Source organism: Pseudopodoces humilis, chromosome 7 (assembly GCF_049639895.1).
Source record: "Pseudopodoces humilis isolate 2021_Gansu_Grassland_sample_001 chromosome 7, ASM4963989v1, whole genome shotgun sequence".
NCBI classification, from domain to species: Eukaryota; Metazoa; Chordata; class Aves; order Passeriformes; family Paridae; genus Pseudopodoces; species Pseudopodoces humilis.
Window position 1 is genome coordinate 46423358 of NC_142206.1, and position 22388 is coordinate 46445745.

The 22388-nt window shown below is 39.7% G+C and overlaps 2 protein-coding genes across 2 annotated transcripts; one reads left to right on the forward strand and one right to left on the reverse strand.

The window, feature by feature from the left end:
* Window positions 1-6304: 6304 nt before the first annotated feature.
* Window positions 6305-7425, reverse strand: LOC148184020 (uncharacterized). The gene is made up of 2 exons (XM_088057262.1): window positions 6985-7425; window positions 6305-6758 (listed from the first exon to the last, which is right to left on the reverse strand). Exons 1-2 carry the CDS (start codon window positions 7239-7241, stop codon window positions 6635-6637), a joined length of 381 nt encoding a protein of 126 aa, XP_087913388.1. The 5' UTR covers window positions 7242-7425; the 3' UTR covers window positions 6305-6634.
* CALM1 (calmodulin 1) lies at window positions 7294-18844 on the forward strand. The gene is made up of 6 exons (XM_005520194.2): window positions 7294-7430; window positions 10422-10452; window positions 11428-11571; window positions 13573-13679; window positions 15109-15244; window positions 15476-18844. Exons 1-6 carry the CDS (start codon window positions 7428-7430, stop codon window positions 15502-15504), a joined length of 450 nt encoding a protein of 149 aa, XP_005520251.1. The 5' UTR covers window positions 7294-7427; the 3' UTR covers window positions 15505-18844.
* The last annotated feature ends 3544 nt before the right edge of the window (window positions 18845-22388 follow it).

A 22388-nucleotide genomic window follows, 5' to 3' on the forward strand; every position in this document is an offset into this window, starting at 1 on the left:
TTTGCTTATTTAATGCTGAATATCTTGTTTCAGTTATATTTTAGTTGAGTGGATTGGTGCTCCGTAAGCCCCTAAAATAGAATATAGAGATAGAGACAGCAGAAGCAGAATGGTTGCCAAAGTGAAATGATCTGGAGTGCTGAGCACTGCATCAGCCCACACACAGGCCCACCCCAAGGATAGTGATGCAGAGAAGTCTTAGATGGTGCTCCCTGCTTGGAAAAATGATGTCAGTATTGGCAGACCTGAAACTAAACCAAAGGCTAACCAAAATAAACTCATTAAATGTACTTGCCTTCTATATAGCATAAACCCCCCCCCATTCTCAGTGCACTGCACCTTTGTGTTAGGCTTGTGCTCTTTAACAGCACTGCTGACAGCTTCACAGCCATCACATAACAGTGCACTTACTAAATATAAGTCCTTCATTAGCATCTAGAATACTTTTGCTACTACAAAAATAACAACAAATAGCCATACTGTGGGGAAGGTCAATGCTGCTTGCCAGGAAAGGTGTGCACAAAGTGCTACATGCCTGGGACAGACGGGATTTTAGGCATATTTTTATTCCACAGAAGCTGATAGCCTCAGAATAAAGCAGGCAGAACAGAGGTTTAATTAGGTAACGGATGTGAGCTGTACCCTCATGAAAATGTGGGGAAGAATATGAAGCCCCATGGGACAGCTCTACTTTTTAAGTTTACAAAAAAAGATGGCTTTTCTTGGCACAATTTCTGAAGTTTCAACAATGATGGGAGTTGCTTTAAGATAGAGACACATACTCTGAGGGTTAGACATTTTAAGAGTCTGAGATTCACATGAGCTAGTGTCCCCAAAACGAAAAACCTAAAGATCTACACAAAGAATTGGATCAAAGAGGAACCTTAAGGGGGCTATCAGAACTGACATTCTGGAGGCATCAGATGCCCCTGTTCACCAAAAAACTTTAAAAGAGACTAGCCCTCAGGAGAGGACTTCCTAGGTACTGCCATGGAATATTCCCAGGGGAGAGGCAATCTATTGGCTTTCTGACAATAGGTTACAGAGATTGGAATTTATAGTTTTATACTAAAAATTAATCTTCTCCTCAAAGTTGTCGAAAAACATAGGGCTTTTTTCTCCCCAAAAGTGTTTATAAGTTGGAGAAGTTATTTCATTATGAGGTGGGTTTATTGCTGCTGCATTCACAAACAACATAAAATAGCTATCCAAAGAAATGCAATGATTCCATAGTTTTCTTCGTGTGTGTAAGAAAAAGGAACAAGTGTCATTTGGCAATGGTGCTGGTTTCCAGCATCTGTAATTTGGGATGTATCTATACTTCCCACCTCAGGCCAGCTTTGCAATATAGCCAATTAGAATGTTGGATGTGTCTTGGACAACAGTATTTGACATCCGTTACTAACTCAGGTGGTTTTGATCTTGAAGCTTCTTATGCTCAGATAAGATTCTATCCCAAACTTATTGAAACACCTCGATTCAAGTGTGTGAAGGAAAGGAAGGGAAGAATAAATCCCTAACTCGTGCAAATTAACATGGATTTATTGACTTCAGGGGATGTTTACATTGCTGAAAATCTGTACCAGAAATTATGATTCTGATTTAAAATTATAATCACCCTTGAACCACATATGTGGAGTTGTTGAATTTTTTTATCATTAGCTGTAACATGAAGACTTACGGCAGCTCCACCTGACCCAAAGAAATTTCATTTAACATAGACCTACTACAAAATTATAATTTGGAGTTAGTAAAGGAGGCTTGGCCATTAAAGGAGGTATCTGTGGATTTTAAATACCTGTCTGCCTATATCATATATATTCTTATATTTGTTAAGTTTATCTGGAACTTTTATTGCAAAATTGATCCCAATTTGCCCCACAGGAGTATTCAGATGAAAATTGTTGCCCATGGTCGAAAGAGAGGTATAAAAAACAATGCAAACAGCTCATTTAATAACTTCTATCATGTAAAAAAGCAATCCTAAATATCTGAAGATTTTTTTTCCTATGTTAAGCAGAAACAAACTGACATGAGGAACAACATTACTGGGGATGAACAAAATTATTTCCAACCTTTCTTCAGCACCTAAATTCTGAAGGATATTTGTTTACTATCATTTATTGTACCATTATAAGCTATATATTAGTTCAAAATTTGTAGCTAATGGCAACAGCTGTTCTGCTTGCATCAATTCTAATGCAGAAATTTAACATATAAAGTAGTTTTTGGCCCACTCATTTTTCCAGTGTATTCTTAAGAAATAAAATGCAAATCCAAGACATTCCTAATAAGTTGAATCTGACAATGAATTGCTTGTTTGTTACATTATATCACTTAAAAATTTGAGGAATCTATCTACTGAAATTAGAAACAGAGTTTTTCCTATAATTAGAATAACCATTCCTGTAAATATTGTTCTATACAGAATATTTTAAAATATGTTTATGGTAAAAATATATTACTTTCCTTTGACAGATGTATTAGCTGGATTCATCATCAGGGAATATATTTATTATATATGTATTTATCAGTGTAAAAGAAAGAGCTTGGTATGCTTGACAGCGTTATGTAAAAATATGTAATACTTAGCAAATACACAATACATAAATATCCTTTTCCTCTTCTGCATTTGGTTCTTGAAAAATAGTGGATACAATTTGGCTTTTATCTGTAAAATCACTAACGGTAACAAAACAAAAATGGAGCGAGTAAATTGTTTATATCATGAATCATCCAATGTTTACCTTTCTATGAAACTGGCAATTGCAAAAACTGAGAAGGAAAATCCTGTTTTCACATATTCCAATGTCTCTAGAGAACTCTTCATAGGACTATGAAAAAAGGTTAGGGGTTTTAAGACTGTGGAAAAGTTTTGGGTTTTTAAAATTTATTTTACATTTCAAGTGTTAAAAAAAAAAAATAGGGAAAAAACCTTTGGTTTAAAAGAATTGTTTTATGATGTTTAATCTGCAACATATACGAGTGAGACTATATGTGGATGCAGGTCTGCAATTGCAATATTTCCAAGCCTTTTTAAGACAGGATCTTGAAGGTTCCCAACTCAATCTATGCTAAGTTTAAAACATGAAACTTTTCACATAATTGGGTCTCAAGGATGCCATTTTACATAGGTACATGAAAAAGGACTCACTAATTTCATTACAATGTGTAAATAATTTAGTTCTAACTAATGGTTAAGTTAGTTTCATATAAACATCTAAAATTTTACTAGACAACAGGCACTCAATGTAGGTAACAATCACTGATTATTCAATTACATAGATGGCCTCTGAACACTAAATGCTCAGTGAAAATCCATAATTGTATATGATTATTGATGCACATCAGTGGGGATGAGGCAAATGTAAATAAAATCACAAGCATATAAAAGATTGAGGAATTTGGTTTATTTTTTAATCTCTCTTCAGAAAGAAACAGTTACCTACAGGAATATGTATGTACCCAAGATCTGAAATTTTAAATATTAACATGAAAGGAACTTTTATTTTCACCTCTTGTAAAAATAAATTCTGTTCTATCTTTTTATTTCAGTGGAGTTCCACCCACTTAATTGCAATCTTAGTGATGCTTATACTTTATAAATATTCTTGCTTAGGTTTTCACAGGTGCCAATGGCATTTAGAATTGTTAATTTTTGTGGAAAATGGTCTCCCCAAAAAACATTGCTTATATGAAGAGAATTTTGTAGACAGTGTAAAAAAATTGATATACCAATAGAATTCTAGTTGACTTTAAAAAAGTACAACAAATTTAGTTTGGGTAGCTCACACATACAACTGGCAATATTATATGCATGAGTACTAATCATTTATTTTTTCCAGTTGCACAGATGTTGCATGCACATATATACTTGATTTTGGCTTCTTGTACTTCTAACCTATTATAAACTGGTTTTCTATGCTTATTGCCATAATATCAGCCTCCCAGCTGTGCATTAAATGATATAACAAACTTCTGTTCATCTGTTCTCACATCCATTCTCTCAGGACAGATGTCTGTGGAATGTTTTAATTTTTTTTTTGGGTTTTATAAACTTATGTATATATATAATATAAGAAAACAGTTGATATGTGTGAGGCCATGTTCTTTGGTGTTCATGTTAACAGCCAAAGCTGAAAAGCACACCTTGTATGTAAGTAGTAATATTTATTATTTTGTCAGGTTCTCAATAGAATTCTCCTTATATCTTAGGCTGCTCCCAAGGAATGGACGTTATAAGTCTCTGCTGAAACAAAGACCAATTGTAAGACTGTAGTCTTACTATCACAGCAAGGCAAAATTTAGTAATGTAATACTAGGTAGAATGGTTGCAAGTCTTCCATTGCAACCATTCTATTTATTTTATAAATAAATTTATGAAAAAATATTTTCTTACTATTACAGTTCAAACAGAAGTCAACAAGGGCATGCTTAGAGACCAAAGTAATTTAGAACAGTAAATTTATCCAGTCAAAATTAATCTTAATAGATAGTGCATAGCCCTCTGTTCATAGAAAAGCTCTATGGCAATGGGATGGCCAAGTTCTCTGGTGTCAGGCATAAACACTGAGTAGTTCCATGGCCCAGTCCAGCTCCCACTGAGATTCAGGAGATTTTGAATGAGTCTGTAGAAGATCCTGGCAAATCATTTGACATTGTATATCATTGGAATGACAGGGGCATTTCTTGCCTGGCCACAACTGAATGTAAATTTTAAGAGAACAAAGAATACTGATCAAGGTCTAGCTGTACGATTGAGTGAAAGCATATTTTCAAGGAGCAGGGAGATGCCAATTTAGATGATTTTTTTTTTATTTGCATTAAATAAGCAGCAAAGGATTAGTATTCTGTTTTGTTTACATTTATCGTTGCCATATGTCAAATTAGGAAAAAAAATCCCCTTAGTCAGGATGTTATTTTGGAACATGAGCTGTGAAATATTTTCAAATACAGAATGATGCAATTTAAATAGAGACTACTGCAGAACTCAGCTGTGGCACCTTACTTGATCATCTGGATTTTTTTATTTCTTTTTATAAAGCAAGATAACAGTATCCCAAACTACCCTAAAAGTAACTTGGTTTCCAAACTTCAATTAAATATAAATGAATTATTAACAGGAACCATCAAGAGGTAGAAAAAGTAGACAGAAAAGGTTAAAGAAGGAAAAAGAAATAGGAATAAATGCACAGCAGTCCTTCTACTCAAAGGCCCTGTTAATCTTTGGCAACATTCATTGAATGTTACCAAGTGGCTTTCTGCTTCACATTTCCAAGTTTCATCACGTATGTCCAAATGCTGTAATGCTAATAGTTTGTAAGACAATCTACATAAATTTTAATTACTTGTCTTATAGTCTCTCCTCAACAGATAAATCTAATCACATTTTAACAAGTGAAGGTTTGGATCAATGGAAGAACATATTGCATGCGCTTAAAAGTAACTTTAAGGAAATTGAAATAAAGCACTCACATTTTAAACTGTCACATCTAAATGTTGGTAAGATTATTCTTCTGATAATGCCTTTTCTTTGCAAGATAATTGTACAAAATTATTAGCCCAATATTTATGTAGAATTCAGTGTTTTAACAATGAGGTCTTCACCTGTGTAAGACCAGCACAATAAGCAGGACAATTTGTACATGAGTACTGTTCTTCACATATCCCTGTGAGTCTCAGAGAGTTCCAAGGTCCACTTATCCAAGCAAACACTCTTGTAGTTTACACCAATCAAACATTGTGCCATGCTTTTCAGAAAGAAATTCAGCTAGGAAAGTAAGACCCTAAAATTGCTGGTCTGATTTGAAAACAAAAGATCAATTATTTGCACATTCTTCCACGGAGGGGGGCGGGGGTTGGGGAATCAGCATCACAGTTAAAAATAGAAGTTAAAAATAAAAAAAAAAAAAAGAAGAAAAGGCATATTAAAAATAGGAGGCTGGGCATTCCACATCTAAAATGGAAGCTGTCTATAAACCTATCATTTGCAGACTAGCCAGCTTCAAATTGGTTTTCTGACACCATTTCATACAGTAGTTGCTATACAAATGTTAGAATGGTTTGGGAACCAAACTATGACACATTAAATGTGCTATTTTGTTTGCTGAGAAATCCCTCTACATTGCAAAAAGGTAACTGTTGTGCTTGCCAACCTATCACTCTGTTCCAGAAAGACAAGCAAATAAATTGTAACTTCAGTGGCAGAGCTATTGAAACTGTTAAACAAACAGAATCAAACTGATTTTTTCTTTATTTCAAACACTGAAAGTACTCGTGATTTTTCAAAAACAGAATAGACAAATGAATTTCAAAATATTTACTGCAATACTGCAAGCAGATTTATCAGAATTATGATCATACTGGAAATACTGCAAGCCTCCAAATCCAGAGAGAGGCCCAAGCTAAAACCTTCAACTAAAAATATCTCGAATTACAACAATCTCAGAATCTAAGGGAGCCTGTCAAAAATGGAACCAAAATCCTAGATTCCAAAGTGGGTCCATGTTTGTTTGTGCTTCCATGCCTATTAAAGGAGGTACAATGTGAACACGACGATATTTTTTGGGGTTTTTACTAGTGTGGATAAAATCCTCAGAGCTGACAGGGAAGAAATGAAGAAAACACTTTGACATCAGAACATGCTTTTGCTGCCTCTCATTTGCGGGCTTCTGAAGAGGCTGAAGTGACACCTCAGTTGTAGACCATCAGATTCTGGAATCTCGCCGTGGCTTGGATTTTGGTGCTTGACAAACGCCCTATGATTAATAAAAAATAAAAAAGGCAGCTGTGCTTGCTTCAACATTTTAGTTCTACAGTCTCTGTCACACACGCCTTATCACCGAAAAAAGAGTCCTTTATTAACGTTTCCCCCCGTCCCCGCGCCATCATCCTCTCCCAGGTGCCGCTCCGGGCTCCCCGGGGGAGTGCAGGCCCGCCCCGCCGGCGGGGATGCTGTCTAGAAAATAAAAAAAAGCCACCAACTTGGCCGAGATGCCCTCGCTCCGGGGGTTCCAGCGCGGAGAGCGGCGGGGACCCGGCAGGGACCCGGCGGCGAGGCAGCTCCACGCGGGCTGCGCCAGCACCAGCGCCCGGCAGAGAAGAGCCAGTGCCCAGACCGGGCTGCCCTCACCCCTCTGGGGGCGCTCGGCCACGGGGCTGCGGGAGCGGGAGCGGCCCCGCCGGGGGAGGGGCCGGGCCTCCAAGGGGGCAGGGCCGCCCGCCGCAGTCACCTCGCACATACCGCGCCGGGGAGGAGGGAAAAGGGCCCCGCTCCGGCGGAGGGATACAGCCCCACGTATATAGCGGCGGCGCAGGCTCACAGCCCCAGCACTCTGTGAGCCGCACCGGGAGGAGGCAGCAGTCGCCGCCGCCGCTCGTGGTCGCGCAGTTCGTGCAGCCGCCGCCAGGCCCGCCGCCGCCGCGCCATGGTAGGGGGCTCATTCGATCGACCGGCTGGGCGCGGCACGGGGTGCCCGGGCTGGCGCGGGGGCTGGTGCGCAGTGCGCTCGCTGCGGAGCTGGGGACGGTCGGGTTGGTGGACTCGGGTTCTCCCTGGGGAGGATCGGGGGTACGGGGAGCCTCGCGGGGACCCTTCCCGCCCGCCGAGTCGCCGCGGGCGAGCGGGTTGGTGGCTGCGGATTCTTCCTCTCCCTACCCCCCGCCGCCTTGCGCGGGATAGCCGCGGAGCTGCGGCCCTTCCTCTTCCGCCGCTTCCTTCCCTTTTCCCCCGGCCTGCCGTGTGGGCGCCCCGGCCTCGCGCCCTCCCGCCCCGCCTCGCCTTCCCTCCCCTGCGGAAAGGGCCGGGCGCGTCTCCCCGGGGCCACGGCCCCAGCGCCGGGCAGGGCGCGCTGCGGGGCGGGGCACGGGTTTGCGGGCGAGGTTCCCGCTCGGCTCCGGCACCAGCTGCACTGCGCAGGAAGCGGGGGGGCGGCCGGGGGAGGGCACCGCTCTGCAGCTACTGCGCCCCCCCCGTCCTCTCCAGTCCCCCCCCAAAAAAACGCAGCCGCGGCGGCGAAGCCCATCGCTGTCTGCATTACATCATGTCTCCTCCTCTTCCTCCCGGCCCCCGCGCACCCCCCGGCCGCGGGGACCAGGGCGCTGTGCGTGTTGCTCGGTTGGAAGCGGCCCAGCTCCTGCATGGGGGGCTCGGGGCAGGAGGGGCGCAGCCTCCCCTCTCCCCGGGGGCTGCGGGGGAAGAGCTCCTGCCCCAGCCTCCCGCTGGAGGAAAGGCAATGGTTAGGGAAGGCTGGCCGCTGAGCCCGGGCGCCCTCGCGGTTGAATGATGAGAACGTGGTGTGGCCGCCGGCTGTAGAGGGAGGGAGGGAGGGGAAACGGGGACGCACTGCAGCAGTGGGTGGCTGCTGGCCGGGAAGGGCGCCTGTTGCGCCGGCGGGCTGCGAGCCTCCCGCCCCGGCGGCCGGGCGATGCCCGCCGGAGCGCATCGCATCATCTGCCAGGTGCTGGGGGGCCAGCCAGCGCTGCTCGCAAAAGAGAGCAAGAGGAAGGGCTGGGATTTTGCCGGCGGTTTTTCGCTTCCTACGAGAGCGGAGAAACGGTTGCAGACTGACCTCTAATCGCTTTTTGGCAATCTGGGTGTTCCTCGATTCTGTCTCTCCATCTCCCCTTCCCGTAGGAAAGGGGTGACATCACCAGGACAGGATTTGATGACTTGGCTGGGTGGGGTGATGGCTCCAGCCCTGGCTGGGTACCTTTGTCCTGTAGCTGTGGTAGGGGATAGTGGCTGTGCCTGTTGCTCGGGAAGGTGAACCCCTTGGCAGCATAGGGTCGGGTTGTGTCCTCGGCATCACCGCGTTTACAAAGATTTTGGGGTTTTGTTTGGTGTCTTTTTTGATTTTTTTTTATTTTTTTTTTTTCCGTTTGAAATATGATTTTTTGAAACATTCAGTGAGCTCCGATTAATGAAGCAATGAGCTGGTGCTGTGGGCTGGAGGTTTTTTGCCAAGGTGTGGCTCTGTTTCCTGTTCTGCAGGGCAGTGAGTCTGTTATGTAAATTCCTTAGATAATCTTTAAGTAAAACCTCGCATTTTCTGGAAAATCGCAAAGAGTGCAGGAAGTCGAGCTGGATTTTGAACAGAAGCTTTTTTGCAGTTATTAAAGAAGACTCTTTAGCTGTTAGCATTTCTACCCTTTTCTCCCTCCTCCAACACACTGCAGGGAATTGTTTAATCATTGCATACATACCTTAAAACAAGCCCCCCTACTTAATTACACATGAGATCTGTGTATTTTGCTTAACATATAGAGCAGATTTTCACCCATATCCTTTTCCCATATGCAAGAGCTTAACGTTGTATAGCTGATTAATTCTCCATTGTATTTGTTGCTCTTTGCTGCAGTTAGATGGTTTTTATACCTAAAAAATAAAATTTTAGGACAAAGAAGGGTTTGCCTACCTTTTCTGACCTACAAAATTCTCTGTTCTATTTGTAAAACAGTCCAGTAAAATGTGTTTAAAACAAGTTATATCTTGTATTCTTCATATATCTGTGATTTGGCATGTAAAATCTTCCTTTTTTTTTTTTCTTTACTAGGAAAAGGTATATTTTTCCATAAGGAGCTAGATAGTTTGAGTCCAAACAGTGGAGCTTTTTGTGATGCTCTATCCATACATAAGGAGAGGTTTCTGGAAGGATGTGGCTATGACAGTTAAGCTCTAGAAAGCCCTTTTGATTGCCTACTGAGCTGTGTACCTTTGTATGCAGTAGTGGCCTCTTGATGTACAGAAGCTCATAAACAGGCATTTTAAATCTTGCCACTTAAAATTAGATATAAAACAACCTGCATGTCCAGATGAGGCACTTTAAATTGCGTGCCTGAACGGAAAAATATGATGTGTGAAAACTGTCGTTTTCTTTGTCAAAGGTGGCAAAAATCTCTGTAACATCGAGATGTAATTTGTAATATTGCAGCAGAGCCCCTTCTGTGGGGCTGGCAGAGGGCTGGAGGCTGCTGCAGTGAGGTGGGGAGGGCGGGCAGGGCTGGAGCAGTGGGCGGCACCTCAGCCCACGCGTGTGCGGTACCCCCACGCTGTGCTGGGGCTCTGCACTGCTGGGAATGGCATGTGCTGTGAAACCCCAAACATGGCATTGGGGGTTTTGTGCCTCTCTCAATTGCAAGGAGCCTGCCCTGTGTCCTTCACTGGACCAAACTGGATTCATCAAGTTGCAGGATGGCATTTGGTTTTTTAACAGTTTCAAGTCAAGTTAGCTTATATGCTAACATATGGAAACAGCTGTGTGGTGTAGGTGAGTGCAGTCTCCTCAGAGACAGAATTCCAGGGTTTGAAAGTGACTTCATGAAAGTAATGATAAATCACTTCTGAAATTTAAAGGAAGTGCCTCATTGCTTGACAGAGCTAGAGGTAAACAGTATTCTAAAATGTTCTATTCTTCGTGTAGGCTGATCAGCTGACTGAAGAACAGATTGCTGGTAAGTGTTTTGATGATAATTTCTTTTTTTTTTTTTTGCTGGCTCTTGTGACTAAAAGAAAATACATTATCTCAAGCATAGTGGAAAAAAACATCTTTGACAATTTTAAATCTGTTCTACCACTTTTGAAAAGCACTCACTTAAAGAAATCCAAAACTAAAAACAAACCAGACAAAAATATTCTGGAAGATTACTGGTCCATTGCCTCTTAATTTTGACTTCTTATTCCTTGGACTACAGATAATGATATTTTTTTTTTTTAGATGTTCAGACTTGAGCCAAGTTCTCCTCAATTTCTTGTAAACAAAAATAATTACTGGACTCAAATGAACTATTAGAGTCAAAAGCAGACCTAGGTACTCTTTAATAAAGTGAAGGTAAACTGCAAATGAAATGGCAACAAATAAACCTCAGATGGGTTTATTGCACATTGTTACAAGCCAATGTCTTTTAAATAAATCTTTTAATAGACTGCCTGTAATTCAGGCTGGTAAGGAGAGGGGGCATTATTTGACCTTCTGGAGACCAGTCCTCCATTTGTGTCTGACACTAATTCTTATTGTCTGCTGACTTAAAAATAAGTGGTAAATGACAATGCTTTTGTTCCTGTAAGTCTTTTAATTGTAAAGGGAACCCAGTGGCTCCTTTCAGTTATTTCAGACAGCTGCTGTTCTGTGGAACAACTGTGCCTCAGGCAAGATGCAGATGCATGGAAATGAATTACAGGGTTGTAATGCAGATAAATGGCCACATGAAATAAGTTTGCATTTACTGTGAAAATTATGTGTTGGTATTGTAAGTATTTTTTTTATTTGTATTTGAGAGTGTTAATTCTCTTAATACAGGGACAGTTAGATAAAAAGAGAACATGTTTCTTAGAAATGTACCAAGCTTTATCAGTAGAGTGCATTTTTAGTCTGCAGTTTTATCATGCTGGTGATGTCTCTTAAACACTGGAACTGTTTCTGCCTCTAGAATTCAAGGAAGCCTTTTCCCTATTTGACAAAGATGGTGATGGTACTATCACAACAAAAGAATTGGGAACTGTCATGAGGTCACTGGGTCAAAATCCAACAGAAGCAGAATTGCAGGATATGATCAATGAGGTAGATGCTGATGGTAAGTATTGGGAAGGTGCTGTGATCATCTTTAATATGTATGACCTCCATACCTGGGCTTAAACTGCATAGGGAAGAACATGACATAGAGCTCTTGAAGCAGTTTCAAAATTCTGGATAGACTCTAAACTCAGAAGGATGTCAAAGATGCTAGCAGTATTTGTGAGACTAAAAACAGGCAATAGCCAGAGACAAAGTTATGCTATTTGTCTTTAATATTTTATGGGTCACAGGTTTCCTATTGCTATCTGACTTGCCCTGACCTGCCATTAACCTGTCTTTCCATCCAGCTTTTCTGTATGTGTTTTGTCAGCCCATGCTGGTTTTAATAGCTTTACCAGTGTCTGTGGCTTTGGCTAAGGCAAAAAAATGTGTTAGGAGTGGAATAGTGTTTTCAGTGGAAGTTTAGTACTATAGACTAGAGACTATATGATCTATTTAATGCATTAAATCCCTAATAGATAGAGAGGGGCTATTGGAGGCAAAGGCAGAAAACCCTTCCCATATCAAGGCTAACAGAATTACTTTAAATGAACACCAGAAAGCCCATATTGAAACACAAATTGTGTTTCTGAACTCCACATAGGCTAACAGTTTTAAAAAGAAAAAATATTTCCCCTTCTCAGGGATGTCAAGCCTTTAGTCTTGTTTGTTGGTTGTGATAGTGATTTCTCTCTAACCTTTATAAAAGAAGAGTGAAAGTATATTGGCAAGAGTATAAATTACTGGATTATCAGGCCATATTAATTAAACTACTTTCTTTAAAAAGGTGTAAGTTGACCTTAATTGCTAAGTCTACAGAAACTGAAAAGCTTCAGTGTCTGGAGCGGTATGTAGAGTTTGTGTATAATAGCTTCTTTAGGCTGCAGACCAAATACTGCTGTGGTGGATTTAAAACAGAGGGAGACAGAGGACTTCAGATAAATATGCCTGCCCAACTGTTTAAATTTGGGTTACAGCAGAATGCTTTGCTATTCTTCTGCATGTTCATTGAGTTTTTTTCAAAACTGAATATCAGACCTGTGTTCATATTTTACTGGTATGTAAAGCTGGCCATGATGATAAATAGCTGTGTTTGTCTCAGGCTAGAATCTCTAGGATGCAAGGATTTTTTTAAATTTCATTTGTTGCACAATGAATTTGTATGGTTCTTTAAATCAATGAGTAGGTCATAGTTGCACAATGAAGTGTTTGATGTAGTTTTGTGAACTACTTAATGTGCCTTTTTGGCATATAGAGCTGGATCCTGACTATACAAATCTAGTTTCTTCACCATACCACTTTTTTCCTAGCTTTGAGCAGCCTGAAATTTAAATCTTTGACTTGATGGAAAAGCATAATCTTAGGGGCGATGCCTGGATGTCAGCAGAAATTTTCAGTTTTGCAGTAAAATACCTGTAAGAATGCCTACAGCTAAGCTTATCAGTAATAACAAATAATGTCAGCTTTTTTCATGTCACTGAGATTTGCAGATCATTGTTGCCCCTTAGAATGGTTTGTTGCTTTTGTGGTGTGCAGCCTTGGTTGATAAGGTAGTTGAGTTTTAGAAAGAAAAAAAATATTTATGAACAGTTGAGTGAAATGTGATGTTCCCAAATATATGAATAACCTGGGCTTGTAATGGCAGCTTCAGATGCGTTCTTCCTGGAAGACACAACAATTGAGAGATGAAGAAATTTGTGGGAGTTATTTGAAGTAAAGTTTTGTTACTGGTTGACCTTGAACATCAGACTGACATTTTACTTGTGGCTTTGGTGGCAAATAGTGTGGCTTGTTCTTGAAAGAAGGCAGCAGTTGATTTTGTGCTGAAACAGAGTGACTGTTGTAATAGCAAAAAAGGCAGTGGCAACAATTTAAAGAGAAGAATGAGTTCGTCTATAAGGACAGTTAACAGAGCATCTTGTCCCTGGCTAAATCAAGTGCCAGGGTTTTTTTTTGTTGGCTTGCTTGCTAATGAAGAAAAGCATGGAAGTTTAATTTTTGGAAATTTCTTTTTATTAAGGCAATGGCACTATCGACTTTCCTGAATTCTTAACCATGATGGCCAGAAAAATGAAGGACACAGACAGCGAGGAAGAAATCCGTGAGGCATTCCGAGTCTTTGACAAGGTAATACTGAAAGTACAGCTGCTCTTCAAAAGCAGAAATTATGTCTGTATTTTCTTTAGTGTTTTCTCTGTTCTTGAATGAGAGTCCTCTAGTAGAAGCAGAGGAATTGGAAACGTAGCAGAGATTGTTCTGAATATAGAACCAGGATTGTTGTAGCCTGGTTCTACTTGCTTTATACAGTAAGGTCTAAGCTTTAGACTCATCCATGAGGAAAACTTTCTGGCCTTCCGTTAGAAACAGAGATTAGCAGACTTAATGCATCGCGGGGGAGGGGAGCAGGGCTTTTTTGAGACGTGTGGGTAGAGGAGGGGGATTTTTCTCTACCTTTGACTTTGGAGGGAATAGGGAAACATTTGCATGAATGCACAAGGTTTTATACTACCCTATGGAAGCTTTTGAAGTCAAGGTGATGTCATCAGTATATGGAGGGACACGAAGTATTGCATGTTCTCTTTTCAAAATGTGAACTTTGAGGTCGCTTTCATGAAAACTTAACAGCTCAGCTCCCTTGACCTTGTTTAAGAATACTTGGGCATACATCAGTTTTCTAGAACAGGGGTTCCTCTCTTTGGGTTGTTTAAACATTCAGTTATCATACAAGGATTGAGTTGAGTAGTGGCAGGTGTAGCTGTAAAGCTAATGCGCATACATGTGTGGAAGATGATTTTACTACTTCTTATAGGAAAAAAAGTGCCAGTCTTAGTACTTTGCTGAAAATGTGGGGTATTTCTGCAGACTAGATTAGGGTGTAAAGCCACTGAGGTAGGTTATCCACTGGTGATGGCCGTATGCTGCTCTAAGATAGCGTATTCTTCCTGTGTATGGAATTTCTGAACTGGTGAGCTTTTAGGTTTGGACATTGCAAATGGGACATTAGCTTAGAAGTGTCAATTTCTCTTCTCTTTTTAATTTTGCCATAAAGCTTCTCAAAAATCCTTATGAGTAGAATTTAAATGCTTTCTTTGATTTGCTTTATATCATCCAAGAAGCCTAACATAGCCAGCTGCTGTCTGGTTATAGGGGTACTGTTAACACAGAAGAGAAAGTTGACTTCATTCTTGCTGGTGGGGAAGTGGGTCTCTTTTTGGTCTTGCTTAGGCAGCAGAGACTAAACAAAAACTTTCTTAGTTTTGTTTCTTGTTTATTTTTGAAAGCTCTTCAAAAGCATTAAAAATGTCTTATCACAACTACAAGTCAGGCATGCAGTTATTACAGCACAATAATTGTATGGAAGGATATGGTGTCATGCATGCCTGAGAAGGCAGTGGGACTAATACAGTAGCAGTTTCTACAGTGTGCCAGGTCTGCACATCTGTCTCAAGTGCCATAAGGCTGCTTCAGAAGCAATTATTGGAAACCTGGATATAGTTTCCAAGTTAATCAATGTCAGGATTGTTGTTCATGGTCTTATGCAACTCTTTTCTCATAGGATGGCAATGGCTATATCAGTGCAGCAGAACTACGCCATGTTATGACAAACTTAGGTGAAAAGCTAACAGATGAAGAAGTAGACGAAATGATCAGAGAAGCAGACATTGATGGGGATGGGCAAGTCAACTATGAAGGTAAAAAGATGCTTGTCTTGACTCAAAACCATTATTCAGACTGAGGAAAGCATGTTGCGTTGGACATTAATTTTTAATGCTCGAGACACAAGTTTATTTGCTTGTCCACTTCTGTGGACAATACCTTAGATGCAGTGAAAGGTGCTTTTATTATGCCAACTGTATTTTAGACACTTTTGACTTCAAGTACGCTGGAGACAGTAAAATCACAGTGACTTTTTATCTTTTCAGAATTCGTACAGATGATGACTGCAAAGTGAAGAAACCTCCTTTACACCTTTTTTCCTCTAGAAGAATCAAATTGAATCTTTTACTTACCTCTTGCAAAAAAAAAATGTTCATTTATTCATTCTGTTTCTGTATAGCAAAACTGAATGTCAAATTACCTTCTGTCCACAAACTGCATGTAATGGTTGGTGGTCCTGTCCCTAAAAGATAAAGTTAAACATCAGTTTTACAATATAAATAATTGTACTACCTTGAAAATAAAAAAAAAAAGGAAGCACTTCGTGAACTTCAAAGTTCCATTTGCTAATGACTATTACACTGTTTGGGCTGGCCAGTTTTTCATGCATGCAGCTTGACAATTGAGCACAGTCAGACATGTGTATTAAAAGGAAAAAAAACCTAAAGGATCCACTCTCTTGTTCAACAGTGGATTCTAGTTCAATTTGTAGTATAAATTGTCATAGCTGGTTTACTTTAAAATTGGTTTATACCTCAGGATGGTATGCAGCAAAATGGTTGAAGGATGCAAAACTTAAAGAAAATGCCCTAAAGGTTGAATGGTTCTCCTGTACGTAGCAGTGTGCTCCAAAAATAGAATGATCTTAACTATGGATGGCATGTCTGTGTTAAAATACTGGTTTAACATTGTCTGCATTGCACTATAGTGAAACGGGTGTCAGGCTGTTACCGTTCACAAAATTTTTAAAAGAAACCTTCACCAAGGGAGCATCTTTGGACTCTCATATTTTTAAAACCTTCTGTACCATGACTTGGAGCTGGCGGAGTAGCCTGTGGACTTCAGCACAACTATCAACATTGCTGTTCAAGATATTACAATTTATGTCCATTCCAAGTTGTAAATGCTAGTCTTTTTTTTCCAATAAAAGACCATTAACTTAAAGGTGGTGTTAAATGCTTTGTAAAGTTAAAATATATATATATAATTGAGATAATAAACCAAAAAAGCAGTAGGAAGGAAGTGTTTCTATGAATGACTTGCTGCTAAATTATAATGCACATGTATGCAATAAGTTATCCCCTATCTTTTCAAGATGGCAAGAACTGACCTCCTGTAACCCAAGACCTTTGCTATAAATAAATGAACTTGTGCTTGCCTTTCATATTACGACAATGTTAATTTAGTTGGTCTCAAAGTCGTGTAATGCTGACTCGTCAACTATCAGCACAGAAGTAACACCTCATTTCACTACAGTGGAGAGCTCTGAGCATGCATGTCAATACTGGGGAAACATGTATAGGTTGCTTATGTTTTTTTTGACAGGTTATAAAAATTAGTTGGAGAATTTAAACAGCATGGACTTCATAGATGTCTGTGATTCTCAAACATGCCAAAAATGCATTTATCTACCCGCAGAAAGAAAACAAGGACATTTTACAATATGTATTAAAAAAACCAAATTAAGCCTTTTTGGAAACTGGGGCTATTATGTCTTGACTTCTCAAACACTTGCATGAATTTTGTGGGGTGGAGAAGAGGACTAGGGTTAATTTAAAAACGATCTTGTTACTTCTGCTTTGCATGCACTAGCAGTGCTTAGTCATTCCAGTTCTCTGAATAAGTGTTCTCTGATCCTTCAGCTTCCCCATGAATGAGTGGCAAAGCAGCCGTGTGCACTCTTTGGAAGAAGAATGCTTCTTCTCTTTCTTTTTTCTAATTTTTTTTTTTTTTAAGCAGAGCCTCCATGTGGAAGGCTTTTATGCTTGGGAGGGAGGGACTACAGCATAATTACTAAGTTTTTGTTTCCAAATGTAATGGGTTGCAAACCGTAATTGCTTGACTGCATTTGGTTTTGGAGAGTATTGATACCGTCTCTAGGAAGAGATGGCAAGTCTCCATTCATCCTGTCTAACTGAGGTGCGTGTGTTAAGAACTTGGTTTGCTCAGTGAGGGGTCAAGAGACACCTCCAGAAGGCAATTGAGACTACTTGCCTTCAGTGATTTTTATTTTTTTTGCCCCTGGGGGGTGGGGGGGGAGTTCTGGGTGACAAGGGACCCAGAAACCTTAACCAAGTGCCTAAAAGTTAGATGGGCTGAATGTAGGCAATCGCTTAGGTATCTATTTGTTACAAAGGCTTGTTACCATGGCTGTGAATGCTGTCCTAGCAAACTGGCCTCAATGATGGGAATGTCTGACTACCATTTGAAAGTACAGTCTTGTATAGCAGCCACCAGCTGCTGCTTTAGCAGTGCTTGAGAATGGCTGCACTGATTCTGTAGACCAGCTTTTAAAGAGAACGTACTCAAGAGACAGGCAAGGTAGGAGTAATGGTTACAGCTCTGAACTAATTCTGCCTGGGTGTGCAGAGATCTTGTCTAGTAGGTAAATGCTTCTTACCATCTATCTGTCGTTCACTCATGGTTGGTAGGGTAGTTCACCTAAGAACAGCTGCTTTTAGCTTACTCAGTGTGCTCTGTGCTTGCTAGCAGAGACCTCATTCTGCAAGAGGTTCTTGGCTTGATTAGAAATTGTCTGGCAGTGTGCAGTGTTGGTATGCCCTGTAACTGAATCTGCCTGGAGGTATCTAATTATTAACTGACTTCAGTACCACATCAACCTCGAGTAAATGTATCCTCTGTACAGGACTTAAGCTCTGTTCCCTTCTGCATAGTGAATAACTAGAAAAATGAAATGGTGTCACCAAGATATTTTTTAATTTTTTTTCAAATTTTTTTTCCTATGAGTGTGTGTGTGTGGCTTTGGCTTTTTCCAAATGTGAAAGTGTGGGCTGGATACACTTGGTGCATGGCTTAGAAACATGGGACTGGAAAGAACTTCCTGGGTCATCAGATCCAGTCCCCTGCTATTGCAGGCAACCGTGTCATATAATCCTTTTAATAAACTTATCAAGCTTAAACACCTGCTTGTAAGTGGCTTGTTTTCATGGAAGTTCTGTAACTCATGTTGCTCTCAACTGATGCAAATAATATATGAAATATGAAGTTAATCAAAAGGTCCTCCAGCTTAGCTTTAGGTTTATCATTACATTTATTTAACTGACTTTCTTGAATCTGTTACTATTTGCACAACACTCAGGAAAGTGTTGAGTCTTTACCCCCTCTTGCTATGAATAAGAGTTGGTGTGCTTGCTTATTTTTTTTAATGGAAAAGATGGATGTCTGGCTTGTTGAAACCTGTTAGATATGTTAATTGTCAAGGCAAGAAAAATTAAGTTACTTGTATTTGATACATAAATTTAAGGCTAGATTATACATAACCATTTTTAAAACACATCAACTTGCAGTGTAGTTTTATATTTAATACTGAAATTGTACTGCTAAAGTTTAAACTGCTGTTAATCATATTCCTCTTCTGATCATAATGAAAAAATAAAGGGTAAGAAAATGCTTAACATAGATTATTCATTATCATGCTTATTTTATTAATAATTCAGGCATTGAAACATCTCCAGGTATGGGGTTTTTGTTCTGTTTGCTGGGGTGGTCTGGAGTGAGGGGTGGGGAGGGTTGCTGATGTAGAAAATTCTTAACCCCCAACCATTTGTCACACTTGCACAGCTCCAGAAGCACAGACATTATAAAAAACTTCAAGAAAGGACCCTATACCTTACTGATGCCTTAGATACACGTGAGGGTGTGGGGCTGATCTGTGCACAGTGGCCAGTGCTGTGGCTGCCAGTCCCTGTGTCCTGGGCCCTGGATTGCAGCATGTGTGATGTGAATGCAGATTCTTGGTCCCAGATGACAACATCCTAGACTAAAACCACGGTCTTGGGGTTTAGAAATATCAGAGTTAATACAGCTTGCTTTTCCCCTGAAACTAACTGCAACACTTGTTTTGCTGCAATCCAGTTAGGGTTTGGGCTCTTTTTATTTCATAGTTTTAGTTTGGGTTTGGTTGGTTTATTTGTTCATGGGGGGGTTGGGGGAGGAGAGCGAGTGGGTGTTTGGTTGTTCTTTGGGTTTTTTTTTTTCAATTTACTAAGTGAAATCTGACATAGGACTGTGGTAGAACCACAGCATGTTCTGATACACAGACATACAACTGTCAAGTTGTACACAGGCAGTGAAGGCTGATGCCCTGGTTCTCCTGACTGACATTTAGGAAACCAAATAGTGTATTTTCAAGTAGAGTGAGATCTTTAAAATTGGCAAGGCACACCTATCAAGTTGTGTGGGGATTTTTTCCTAACAGCATTGCAATTCCAAAATATTAATGACGATGTTTTTTTTTAAAAAATCCAAATACAAGATTGTGAAGTAATACATGAAGAATTGTGTAAAGAACTCGGGTTCCAAAGATTCTTGATGTTGTTGGCTATAGAAACTTTGCATGAAGTCTCAAGTGCTTAGTGGATTTTATATTTTCTAAGAACCCCATAAGTGAGTATCCTAGGGTAACAGTCAGGATATTTGAAAAAGTTGGTAATTTCTTTAATAGTAATAAGTTGGGTTTTGAACTAAAGTGAACAAATACCCCAATAAATGACAGACCTGCTGATTAGGTAGACACCAAGAAAACCTCTTACAGTCTCATAGATGATTAGGCACAGTTGTTATCTAACAGTAAATGAGTGTGTTGCTCTCTGTCCGACTGGTGACTGTAACCAGGAGCAGAGCACACTTCAGAGCACAGCCCAGTCCTTTCGGCCTTCGAACTGTTAAACCCCCGGAGAAAAAACCCACAAACATTTAATACAAAAAATAACATTGTTGCACGAGGTTAAATTTCTCCCACATCCCTGTGGAGGCCAGCACTGTGTAGCAATGCTACAGAAACAAAGTTGAGAAGCAGTGACCCTCAAAAAGAGGTTGCAAGTTGTCCTTTCCAGCCTCCCTGTAGGTGAGCGACAAAGCCAGATCTGCCTGGCAGTGGGTACCACAGCCTCGTTTGTGGTATCTTCTTGTTTTGATCTTTCATAGAAGTTTCATTGACTGGGACAGATCTCCTCTGAAGAGCTGCTTTCGTTTCAGTTGCTTTAGAAGTCAGCATCCATGGAAATACTGAAAGAATTATTCATAGTGCAGCCTTTTCCTTGACAAAAACAACTCCTAAAATAGTGGTTGAAGTACAATATAAAAACCGTCCTAATCATGTAAAAATTAATCAAAATTATTTCTGAGTATTATTTACTTAGAGATCTCTAAATATGATATATTTCAAAAACAGATCCTTCAACAAATGTCAAGCTTGCCCTAAAATTTGCAGCATTTAAAATGAACACAATATTTGAATAGGAACCAACTGAATCAAATGAGAAATTCATAAAAAGGCATTAAAAAGCATTCCTCATTTTACTAGTTTGCAGTGGGATTGGCAATAATAATGCTGTCAGTGTAGCAAGTATTCTAAAAAAGGGTATGGTGAAAGAAATGGGTGGAGAGAGAGTAAAAAGAATACCTGTGTATGAGACTGCTTTGTAGTCTTGTCCTACCAAGAATTTGTTGTCCATAAGGTTATAAATATTTAATTTTGGGCTCCTGATTTTTTTAGCAGTGGTGCTGTTACTCGGTTAGTCCAGTTTTCCTGTTCACATTTACCTGAAAATATACAACCTGGAAAAGCTGCCAGCCTACTGCTGTTTAGAACTTGCCAAATGTGCTCTACTTATTCTCAGATTTTTAAAAAAATATATTTAAAAATAATAATTTCTTCCAGACATTCTGTTAGGATACAAAATACAACCACAATTTCATAAAGGTTTTACTGACTATCTTGTGAAGTGAAATTTTAGCCCAGAGTATTTAGCTGTCTAGGAATCTCTGTGCAACATCAACAAAATTAGTTTCTCAAGGGTTTTGACATAAAATTTGATGGATATTTCCCTAATAACCATTTGTTTCTTTAGATATTAATAAATAAAAATTCCTACACAAATATACCAGATTCCATGACAGTCAGTGTGTATGATGCTGTCCACCTTACATACCTGAATTGAAGACAAGTAGATTCAATCAGAAAAATAAAATCAGTAATTAAACCAGATTTTTAGTATCAAAGAAGGTATCTTGCACTATGGTACATTTACAAAAGCACAGCTAAAGAGTGAAAATAGCCTTGCTGATTTATTTTCCATCAAATTAATTTATAGAGGAAGGTATATATTATATATATTGTATATATATATTATATATATAATATTATATATATTATATATATAATATATTATACATACATACATATATACATATACATATACACATATATATACACACACATAAAGAATTTCTGAAGTACCTCAGGTTATTACTATTTTCTGTATTAAACACTTGCATACATGGAAAATACTATCAGAGAAAAGTGGTCTTAGAGCTACAAAACTACATACTCAAAATTTTAAAAAAACCCCAAACAATTAAAGTTATCCATGAAACTCGAGACTGACCTATTGCAAACATGATTACAAAACATCATGACACTGACTTATTCTATACTGCCCTCTGCATCTTTCCATCAGTGTATTAAACATTTCATTGCAACATTCTGTCCATACCCTAGTCACTACCCACTACCCAGCTCCTTCTCCAAAGTCAGAATTACTTTTTTTACTCAGAATTATTTTCCTATGACACTCGGGTGTCTGAGTGCTTCACAAATGCTACGTTCTTTTAAGGACACACAGTGAATTGAGGACATGTTTTATCCTCACCAAACAAAAGGAGCCGAGGTGCACTGAAGTCCAAAGCAGTATTTCTGAAAGTTCAATGTGAGACCTTTTCATTTGTTAGAATCATAATTGTGCCTCATGTATGGTACAAAGACACCTTGTCAGTAAGAGCATCTTTCAAGTCTGAAAACCAGTCTAAGCCTCTGGGTTAGGCCATTGTTGTCCAACATTCTTGGAAGAGGCGACTGTAAATGGCTGAGTCTGAGCAGCTGATCCCACCCCACACAGGGTTCTGTGCAGAGACCAAGAGCTCTTGTTTTCCTGGGCA

Coding starts and splice junctions, on each gene's coding strand:
- LOC148184020 (XM_088057262.1), bottom strand. CDS start 7,241: ATGTGCGAGGTGACTGCGGCGGGCGGCCCTGCCCCCTTGGAGGCCCGG. Junction 6,759..6,984: donor AGCGAGGGCATCTCGGCCAA/GTTGGTGGCTTT, acceptor TATTAATCATAG/GGCGTTTGTCAAGCACCAAA.
- CALM1 (XM_005520194.2), top strand. Junction 10,453..11,427: donor GACTGAAGAACAGATTGCTG/GTAAGTGTTTTG, acceptor TTCTGCCTCTAG/AATTCAAGGAAGCCTTTTCC. Junction 15,245..15,475: donor TGGGCAAGTCAACTATGAAG/GTAAAAAGATGC, acceptor TTATCTTTTCAG/AATTCGTACAGATGATGACT.